The 10,813-nt window shown below is 41.5% G+C and overlaps 2 protein-coding genes across 2 annotated transcripts in view; one reads left to right on the plus strand and one right to left on the minus strand.

Annotated features, from left to right (window-relative positions):
* The window catches only part of LOC306733630 (F-box/WD repeat-containing protein 7-like), a gene marked incomplete at its 5' end in the record, with an annotated part of 18,908 nt that extends 14,221 nt beyond the window's left edge, over positions 1-4,687 (plus strand). Inside the window, 4 exons of the mRNA XM_079214906.1 lie at positions 2,008-2,074; positions 2,321-2,464; positions 2,650-2,799; positions 2,892-4,687. Coding sequence (XP_079071032.1) covers positions 2,008-2,074; positions 2,321-2,464; positions 2,650-2,799; positions 2,892-3,127 — 597 coding nt within the window. The 3' untranslated portion in view covers positions 3,128-4,687. The remainder of the gene's footprint in view (positions 1-2,007; positions 2,075-2,320; positions 2,465-2,649; positions 2,800-2,891) is intronic.
* Positions 4,688-6,300: 1,613 nt separating this feature from the next.
* anapc10 (anaphase promoting complex subunit 10) lies at positions 6,301-10,725 on the minus strand. The gene is made up of 6 exons (XM_079214783.1): positions 10,614-10,725; positions 10,064-10,178; positions 9,875-9,965; positions 9,092-9,212; positions 8,093-8,146; positions 6,301-7,005 (listed from the first exon to the last, which is right to left on the minus strand). The coding sequence occupies exons 2-6, from the start codon at positions 10,176-10,178 to the stop codon at positions 6,826-6,828; spliced, it is 561 nt and encodes a 186-aa protein (XP_079070909.1). The 5' UTR covers positions 10,614-10,725; the 3' UTR covers positions 6,301-6,825.
* Positions 10,726-10,813: the final 88 nt, after the last annotated feature.

The following is a 10,813-nucleotide window of genomic DNA, read 5'->3' on the forward strand; positions in this document are numbered from 1 at the left end:
GTTTCCACACATTCACGTGTTCCATCTTGTGTTGTTGTCCATCCTGTATCTTCTATTAATGCTTCAATGTTACGTAATAATATCTCATGAATATTCATCGTGTGTTTTGCATTATTTATGTGTTGCTTTAAATAAACCAGCAGGTTGTTCTGTGATGTTGTTTATCTTTCATTGTGTAAACAAACTAAACTAGAATACACATTATGATCATGAGATAACACAATACACACAACGCAGAATATATGTGTCTTTGCATCTTTGTGTGTCTTTGTATCTTTTTGTCTTTGTGTATCTTTGTGTGTCTTTGTGTCTTTGTATCTTTTTGTCTTTGTGTATCTTTTTGTTTTTTTTCTATCTTTGTGTCTTTGTGTCTTTGTGTCTTTGTTCTATGTATCTTTGTGTCTTTGTGTCTATGTGTCTATGTATCTTTGTTCTATGTGTCTATGTGTCTATGTATCTTTGTTCTATGTGTCTTTGTGTCTATGTGTCTATGTATCTTTGTTCTATGTGTCTTTGTGTCTATGTGTCTATGTATCTTTGTTCTATGTGTCTATGTGTCTATGTATCTTTGTTCTATGTGTCTTTGTGTCTATGTGTCTATGTATCTTTGTTCTATGTGTCTTTGTGTCTATGTGTCTATGTATCTTTGTTCTATGTGTCTTTGTGTCTATGTGTCTATGTATCTTTGTTCTATGTATCTTTGTGTCTTTGTGTCTATGTGTCTTTGTGTTTTTGTTCTATGTATCTTTGTGTCTTTGTTCTATGTATCTTTGTGTCTTTGTGTCTTTGTGTCTTTGTTCTATGTATCTTTGTGTCTATGTATCTTTGTATCTTTGTGTCTTTGTGTCTTTGTGTCTATGTGTCTTTGTTCTATGTATCTTTGTGTCTATGTATCTTTGTTCTATGTGTCTTTGTGTCTATGTGTCTATGTATCTTTGTTCTATGTGTCTTTGTGTCTATGTGTCTATGTATCTTTGTTCTATGTGTCTTTGTGTCTATGTGTCTATGTATCTTTGTTCTATGTGTCTTTGTGTCTATGTGTCTATGTATCTTTGTTCTATGTATCTTTGTGTCTTTGTGTCTATGTGTCTTTGTGTTTTTGTTCTATGTATCTTTGTGTCTTTGTTCTATGTATCTTTGTGTCTTTGTGTCTTTGTTCTATGTATCTTTGTGTCTATGTATCTTTGTATCTTTGTGTCTTTGTGTCTTTGTGTCTATGTGTCTTTGTTCTATGTATCTTTGTGTCTATGTATCTTTGTATCTTTGTGTCTTTGTGTCTTTGTTCTATGTATCTTTGTGTCTTTGTGTCTTTGTTCTATGTATCTTTGTGTCTTTGTGTCTTTGTTCTATGTATCTTTGTGTCTATGTCTTTGTGTCTTTGTTCTATGTATCTTTGTGTCTTTGTGTCTTTGTTCTATGTATCTTTGTGTCTATGTCTTTGTGTCTTTGTTCTATGTATCTTTCTATCTTTTTGTCTTTGTGTCTATGTATCTTTGTGTCTTTGTGTCTATGTGTCTTTGTTCTATGGATCTTTGTGTCTATGTATCTTTGTGTCTATGTATCTTTGTGTCTATGTCTTTGTGTCTTTGTTCTATGTATCTTTGTGTCTTTGTGTCTTTGTGTCTATGTATCTTTGTATCTTTGTGTCTTTGTTCTATGTATCTTTGTGTCTTTGTGTCTTTGTTCTATGTGTCTTTGTGTCTTTGTGTCTTTGTTCTATGTGTCTTTGTGTCTTTGTGTCTTTGTATCTTTGTGTCTTTGTGTCTATGTATCTTTGTATCTTTGTGTCTTTGTTCTATGTATCTTTGTGTCTTTGTGTCTTTGTTCTATGTATCTTTGTATCTTTGTGTCTTTGTTCTATGTATCTTTGTGTCTTTGTGTCTTTGTTCTATGTGTCTTTGTGTCTTTGTGTCTTTGTTCTATGTGTCTTTGTGTCTTTGTGTCTTTGTATCTTTGTGTCTTTGTGTCCCTTCCGTCTTTTTCATCCTCGTCTTTCCGTCTCTCCAGTTTGACGGCGTGTTCGTGGTCAGCGGCTCGTTGGACACGTCGATCAGAGTCTGGGACGCGGAGACAGGTAGAGATGCAACACTTTTTATTGTATTATTTATATATATATATATTGATATACTCCTGGTGTCACATAGAAAACACATTCACATGAAATATACGAGCATAATCAAAGTAAAATGCAACAATAACAGCACAAAGTCTGGGAAGTTAAATTCAACTTAGTTTAGTCTTAACACAATTGTCAATCATCTTGTTTTTTAAAATGTATCAAACAAAACATTTAAAATGTAAACCCCGCCCCCTCGTCCAGGTGGGTGTGTCCACACGCTGACCGGCCACCAGTCGCTGACCAGCGGCATGGAGCTGCGCGACAACGTGCTGGTGTCCGGGAACGCCGACTCCACGGTGCGGGTGTGGGACGTCCGAACGGGACAGTGTCTGCACACGCTGCAAGGTCAGGGCGACCTCTAGTGACCCGTCAGCACCAACGTGTACTTAGTCAGAACATCTTTTATTCGTAGTTTCTGGTAGTCTTCCTAAAGTACAAATACACAAATAAATATGAGCGACGATGCAGAAGAAGATAAAACACAGTTTGCGTATTTTCTGTTGACATTGAACGCCTCGTGGTGCCTTCAGGTCCCAACAAGCACCAGTCGGCGGTGACGTGTCTGCAGTTCTGCCGCGGCCTGGTTCTGTCCAGCTCCGACGACGGGACGGTGAAGCTGTGGGACCTGAAGACCGGGGTCTGGCTGCGGGACCTGGTGGCCCTGCAGAGCCGCGGATCAGGTCTGAACCCGCCCCCTCTCCTCAACACACCCCGTGACCACGCCCCCTGGTCGAGTCTAAACCAATCACAACCCTCCTCTTGCTCCCCACAGGCGGCGTCGTCTGGCGGATCCGGGCCTCCGACACGCGGCTGGTTTGCGCCGCCGGCAGCCGGAACGGGACGGAGGAAACCAAGCTGCTGGTCCTGGACTTCGACCTGGAGGACGGGGACACGCAGACGCAGACGCAGACGGAGACGCAGACGGAGACGCAGACGGAGACACAGACGGAGACGCAGACAGAAACGCAGGCGGAGACGGAGACGCAGGCGGAGACGCAGACGCAGTGACATAGAGGAAACCAAGCTGCTGATCCTGGACTTCGACCTGGAGGACACGGAGACGCAGACGGAAATAAAGACGCAGACGGAGACGCAGCTGTAGACGCAGACAGAAATGCAGACGGAGAAGCAAACGGAAATGCAGACGGAGACGCAGACGGAAATGCAGACGGGGACACAGCTGTAGACGCAGACAGAAATGTAGACGCAGACGGAAATGCAGACGGAGATGCAGGCGCAGCTGTAGACGCAGACGGAAATGCAGATGCAGACGGAGATGCAGACGGAGATGCAGACGGAGATGCAGACGGAGATGCAGACGGAGATGCAGGCGCAGCTGTAGACGGAGACGGAAATGCCGACGGAAACAATTATTCTCTTGACCAAAGTCGTGGCTGGATTCAGTTCCTCCAACTGACAGGTATGAATGTCAACAACAACAACAACAGTCCTGAAAACACCTGGAGGGATGAAACCTCCCGGACACCAGATGTGGACGATTCCCAGAACGTTGAAATCTTCTGAATGTTTTTTTTCTCTGATGGATAAAAAATAAAAAAGTTGCTGAGAAAATGCCAGACGGTGAAGCAATCGCACGACGGGACGAAGACTTTAACTGCTGCTGAACCAATGAACCAAATGTGGAGCAACTTGTTGACGTAGACGGGCAACGCGTTGCTTTGAACAGTTTCCTTTTCAAACCAATCGTTCTGTTTGTTTATTTGTTTGTTTGTTTATTCGTTTTCCACCACAGTTGCCGGTGAAGTTGCCCGTCTCCGTTGCCGCTGCTGTACTGTGACATGTTTTTTTTATTTGTATTATTGTTTTTGAGCCGATCGCCGGCGGCTGGTGAAACCGTGAAAGTGGCCAAACTGGAAACCAGTACGAAGCGGAGCCTCGAGAGGCAGGAAGTCTGCAGACCGTATTTATAGATCTCACTATTTATTCCCACACACTTATTAAAATCTGGGGAAAAAACTAGTTTAATGAACCAACGTTACTCTTAAAACTGCTTTTCATAATATTCTTTCATGTTAAATCACTTTTTTGTGATTTTTGTTCATAATTTAGCAGGAAAATCAATATTCAGAAAGTCTGAGGAAGCAAAGAAATGTTTAATTTTATACACAACCGATCACTTAATTATGAAATGTAATTTACTACTGAACACTTCTACAATAAAATAAAAATCTAAAATACCACTTAATTAATTTCACTAATATTTCACTCATTTTTTTAAACATATATTAAATATAATTGGATTATATTCCACAATATCAGATTATTATTATTAAATATAATTATTCTGTCCTTTCTGTGCTTCCATACATTATTGATTTACCAGCTTTCAGTTATTTAAGAAAAAATCCTAAACCTCCAAAAGTTCACAGCTCAAGTTTCTCCTGATGAAATATCAAAAAACCCGTTAATGATTCGTATTTTATTAAAGGTTTGCGAGGCTCCGACGTGTAAAATACTGTAAATAAAGAAGATGTAAATATTCAGCTTTTTATAAGAAGAAAACAGAAGATATTGTTCATGGTGAAAGAATCAATAAAGTTTTATACAAAACGCTCGACGTGTTTATTATGAAGCATTTTCATTTGTTATGGGTTTTTATTTCCTTTTTTCCATGAAGACGAACTGAAAAATCAAAGAATAACTTTTAATATTTACTATTTATTAAATATTATTAAGGATAGTGTTGTGTACTACTAATTATTTACACCTTTTATATTTCTTCATTTTCGTAAATAATTAAGAGATAAATATTTAAAAGTGTCAAAGTGATTAAATAATGAATTACGTTTGTATTTTAGTTTAATTGTTTGTCTTTATTTTAAACGATGAATTATTGATTTTTATGTTTTGTTTGTGCTTTAGAGGATTTCATCTGCATCTTTTTCAGGTTTTTAATTTCTTTAATATTTTAGAAAACAAGTTTATTTAGTAAACTTGATAATAATTAATGTTAGTAATAGTAGTAGTTGTTAATGTTAGTGTGTGTGAGTGAGAGAGTGTGAGATGTGTGCGTACATCTTTCATCTTTTACCCATAAGGCTTTGCAGTTTGTTGACAGCACAATGGTAAGTTCCCTCAGGGCTCACACACACACACACACACACACACACACACACTGGAAGCTGGGAGGAAGATGAAACGGGTCCTCTGTGTTTCCTGACACACACACACACACACACACACACACACACTGCTGAAGTAGTTAGTTACCATGACAACCGAGTCCTCCCCTCTTTCTTTCGATTCAAATAAACTTTATTGCAAAGAAACTAAATACTCAAGTACTTCACATTCTGAGGTACTTGTACTGTACTTGAGTATTTCCTTGTTGTGCTACTTTGTACAATATTGTGAGCAACATAAATTCAGATTATTAAAATATTATGAAGAATAAATGTACAATAAACCAGTAATATACATTATGTTGGTACTTTCAGTACATGTAAATGTTTTAAATACTTTTTCTCTTCTACTAAGAGGTTTTAAATGCTTGACTTTTACTTGTAACTTGAGTACTTCTACACTGTCGCAGTACTTCTACCTCTAAGTACTTCTACACTGTCGCAGTACTTCTACCTCTAAGTACTTCTACACTGTCGCAGTACTTCTACCTCGAAGTACTTCTACCTCTAAGTACTTCTTCAGTCTCTGCGTGTTGGTCACGTGTCTCTCTGTCTGTGAGCGCTCTGCTCCCTCTAGCGGCCACACGGCGGAACTGCAGCGTCACGTTCATTATTCAGCTTCAATGCAGTGAATAAATATATTCACTAGTACTAATACTCTGATCCAGTACATTTATACTGGTGCGATGATTCAATGTATTTATTTATGTATTCTAGTGCAATAAGTACATTCATTATCATGCAATAAGTATTTATTCTAGTATAATAATTATATTTATTCTAGTATAATAAGTACATTTATACTAGTGTAACAATTATATTCATACTACTGCAATAAGTATATGTATGCTAGTGGAATACTTATCATAGCATTTCTTTTCTTGCAATAATTTAATTTATTCAAGTGCAACAAATCTGTTTATTATAGTAAATGACTATTTATTTATTTTAGACCCTGGTAGTTTGCTGAAGTTGTATTATTGATCAGGAGCATTTTATTATTTATTGATCTTTACTGTTTTCTGCTCAAAGACAACAAAAACTTTGTCTTTTATTTATTGTAGTTTTTCCAACATAGAATTAAATTAAACGTTATAATGAATAAATAATTCATCACAAGTTGATCTTCATTGTCTTTAAACGTTTCACTCAGAAACGTCACATTCTGGCAGAACACACGTTTAATTCAACGTTCACAAACAACAACAACAACAAGAGGAGGAAACACAACAGTCTCCTCATGAACTTCTGCTACGGTAAAAAAAATAAACTAATCATTCAGTTTATGGATCAAAATAAAACATTACGACACTTTTATAAAACGTAAAAGATGCTTTTGTGTTTTTCTCTTTCAACACATTTCAGTGAGTTAATATCACATGTTGGCAGCTTTAGTTTAACAGACAGACGTTTTCACAGACTGGATCACAGACTGGATCACAGACTGGTGATCCAGTCTGTGATCCAGTCTGTGGTCCAGTCTGTGATTCATCCATCCGGATGAATCACAGACTGGACCCCAGACTGGACCCCAGACTGGACCCCAGACTGGACCCCAGGCGGTCAGCGGATGGTGCGGTACATCATGAAGTCCACCGTGGTGCATCGTGGGAACTTCCCGATGGAGCTCTCCTCCACCGGCGTGTAGACCTTGATCTGCCTCATGTGCGTGTCGCGGCCGTTCTGGTGGTTCGCCAGCACGGCGATCTGGATCATGAAGGTGCTGATGGGCTCCGTGGTGCGCTGGAGGGACGGCGAGTAAACAACAACAACGAGTAAACAACAACAACGAGTAAACAACAACAACAGACCGCTTTAACACTAACACAACGAGTAAACAACAACAACGAGTAAACAACAACAACAGACCGCTTTAACACTAACACAATGAGTAAACAACAACAACGAGTAAACAACAACAACGAGTAAACAACAACAACAGACCGCTTTAACACTAACAATGAGTAAACAACAACAACGAGTAAACAACAACAACGAGTAAACAACAACAACAGACCGCTTTAACACTAACACAATGAGTAAACAACAACAACGAGTAAACAACAACAACGAGTAAACAACAACAACGAGTAAACAACAACAACAGACCGCTTTAACACTAACACAATGAGTAAACAACAACAACGAGTAAACAACAACAACGAGTAAACAACAACAACAACAGACCGCTTTAACACTAACACAATGAGTAAACAACAACAAGTAAACAACAACAAGAACAAACACAGGCAGCTTTAACACTGGGAATCAGAGACTATCAACACATTTAATAAAAACAGTTGAGACGTTATTGATCCACAAGAGAACCAGGCGTCACGAGGATATAAATAAATATAAAAATGAATAAATAAATATAAAAATAAATAATTAAAATATATATAATAAATATACATAAATATAAATAACTATACATACAAATAAGTATAAATATATATAAATAATTATAAATAAAAAATAGAAACAATACGAGGGACATTTAATTAAACGTGGTGTGATTAGTAGCAGCATAAAAGTAATAAAAATACTTTAATTTTATATATTTACATTATATATATTTATACAGTGCTTTTCTAAATACTAAAGACGCTTCACACAGGCAGACACACTAAACATTAAATATGAAGACAACAGAGCAAATAAAAGTAATAAGCAGAACATTATTGGTACAAATTAAAGCTTAACTATAATATATAAATACAGATAAACAAAGTACTTCATAATATTCGCTACAAATACATTTCATTTAGAACCAGAACAAAGTAAAAAAAAAAAAACTAAATCTTACACTGAAATGAAAGTGATTTGTTACCTGATTCATCAGAGAAATGTGAATCCAACCACTCGGCTCAACCATCTCCAGCTGCTGCAGAGAGGAAGAGGAGGAGGAGGAGGAGGAGGAGGAGGGGGGAGGAAGGGGGGAGGAGGAGGAGAAAGGGGAGAGAGGAGGAGGAGGAGGAGGAGAGGGGGAGAGGGGGAGGAAGAGGGGAGGAGGAGGAGGAGGAGAGGGGGAGGAAGGGGAGAGGAGGAGGAGAAAGGGGAGAGAGGAGGAGGAGGAGAGGGGGAGGAAGGGGTGAGGAGGAGGAGGAGGAGAGGGGGAGGAAGGGGAGAGGAGGAGGAGAAAGGGGAGAGAGGAGGAGGAGGAGAGGGGGAGGAAGGGGTGAGGAGGAGGAGAAAGGGGAGAGAGGAGGAGGAGGAGAGGGGGAGGAAGGGGTGAGGAGGAGGAGAGGAGGAGGAAGGGGTGAGGAGGAGGAGGAGGAGAGGGGGAGGAAGGGGAGAGGAGGAGGAGAAGGGGAGGAAGGGGTGAGGAGGAGGAGGAGGAGGAGAGGGGGAGGAAGGGGAGAGGAGGAGGAGGAGGAGGAGGAGGAGAGGGGGAGGAAGAGGGGAGGAGGAGGAGGAAGAAGGGGAGAGAGGAGGAGGAGGAGGAGGAGGAGGAGAAAGGGGGGAGGAGGATGGGGGAGAGGAGGAAGAGGAAGAAGAAGAGAGGAGGGTGACAGAGGAGAGAAGAGGAGAGGAGGAAGATGAGAGAAGAGGAGGAGGATGAGAGAGGAGGAGAGAAGAGGAAGAGGAGGAGAGAAGAGGAGGAGAGGATGGTGAGAGAAGATGAGGAGGAGGAGGAGGTGGTGGAGGAAGAGGAGGAGAAAAGAAGAAGAAGAAGAGGAGGAGGAAGAGGGTGAGAGGATGCCGATGATTCAAGAGCCCAGGCAGCAGCAGCAACAACAACAACAACAACAACAACAACAACAACAACATCATCATCATCATCATCATCATCATCATCATCATCATCCTCCTCCTCCTCCTCCGTTACCCGGATCTCCTGCAGGTTGTGGAAGTTGTTCCCGACCCTCACAGAGATCTTGCTGGGCGTGTAGCTCTCGTCTGACTTGTAGTCGGCGTAGATACACAGCATCTTCACCGTGGTCCTCCTCCTGGGGGCCAAGTAGCATTAACACCACCGCTCCCATGAAGTAGCATTAACACCAGCGCTCCCACCAAGTAGCATTAACACCAGCGCTCCCACCAAGTAGCATTAACACCAGCGCTCCCATGAAGTAGCATTAACACCAGCGCTCCCACCAAGTAGCATTAACACCAGCGCTCCCACCAAGTAGCATTAACACCAGCGCTCCCATGAAGTAGCATTAACACCACCGCTCCCATGAAGTAGCATTAACACCAGCGCTCCCATGAAGTAGCATTAACACCACCGCTCCCATGAAGTAGCATTAACACCAGCGCTCCCACCAAGTAGCATCAACACCACCGCTCCCATGAAGTAGCATTAACACCAGTGCTCCCATGAAGTAGCATCAACACCACCGCTCCCATGAAGTAACATTAACACCAGTGCTCCCACCAAGTAGCATTAACACCACCGCTCCCACCAAGTAGCATCAACACCACCGCTCCCATGAAGTAGCATTAACACCAGTGCTCCCATGAAGTAGCATTAACACCAGTGCTCCCATGAAGTAGCATTAACACCAGTGCTCCCAGTGAAGTAGCATTAATACCATCCCTCCCAGTGCTCCCATCCCTCCCAGTGCTCCATCCCTCCCAGTGCTCCCATCCCTCCCAGTGCTCCCAGTACCTGAACTGGATGTTCACCAGGTGCGGCTGGGACCCGTCAGACTGCCAGTACGTCTCCAGGTTGTCGTCCCTCAACTGGTCCACTCCGAAACCTGGACCACAAGCAAGACCCCATGAGACCGGACCACCCGCGTGTGCGCATGCGCAGTGCGCAGCGTGTGTGTTGCGTGTGTGTGTGTGTGTCGCTGACCCGGTTTGCAGGAGGACAGGGACCACACCGCCTGGGACCCGATCTCCCGGACCGTGCCGGTCCGCTCCAGCTGCTTGGGGTCGGCGCCGGGCGGGGTCTTGCTCGGGGTGGCCATCTTTTATCCGACGAAACCAACGAAGAAGAAAGAAAACAAAACACCGTTCACGCCAAACTGCGCCCACGTTTCTCGCATGTTGACGTTTGAATATGTATTAAAGTATTAAAAAACAATGACGTCATCCAAGTGGAGGGTTTCAGAGACTAAATAGACCTTTGAGGGGAATTCGGCATATAAGTGACACGTCTGGAAGCTTCTTATTTAACGTGAATCACATGTTATCCCACATTAAACGCTTAAACGCGGCTATTTGAAGACCGGAAACGAAAACAAACATAAATATATATTTATTAATAATTCTCTGTTTCTATGAACCGCGTGCAGATGTTTCAACGCGAGTAAATGTGACATTTTAACCGAGTTCACTGTCTGTAACTGGTATTTATTATTATTAATACTTAACGCGATATATACATATTAGTACAAACTTACAAAGAAGTGTTTATTTCCCAGAAGTCTACACGGTGTTGCGTCACAGCATCTCACGTGTAGGGATAAAATTAATAAGCTAGAAAAGCTGTTTTCGCTGCTGCAGCCACTTCCAAAAAAAAAATCTCCCACTTTTTTTTTTTGCTGCGTCGCGCTTCAGATGACGTCACCGGACGGGCGGGCGGAAGCGTCGCGCTCGAGCC

Source organism: Taurulus bubalis, assembly GCF_910589615.1.
Source record: "Taurulus bubalis genome assembly, chromosome: 3".
NCBI classification, from domain to species: Eukaryota; Metazoa; Chordata; class Actinopteri; order Perciformes; family Cottidae; genus Taurulus; species Taurulus bubalis.

Coding starts and splice junctions, on each gene's coding strand:
- anapc10 (XM_079214783.1), bottom strand. CDS start 10,178: ATGGCCACCCCGAGCAAGACCCCGCCCGGCGCCGACCCCAAGCAGCTG. Junction 9,213..9,874: donor CTGGTGAACATCCAGTTCAG/GTACTGGGAGCA, acceptor CTTGGCCCCCAG/GAGGAGGACCACGGTGAAGA. Junction 8,147..9,091: donor ACAACCTGCAGGAGATCCGG/GTAACGGAGGAG, acceptor TCCTCTCTGCAG/CAGCTGGAGATGGTTGAGCC.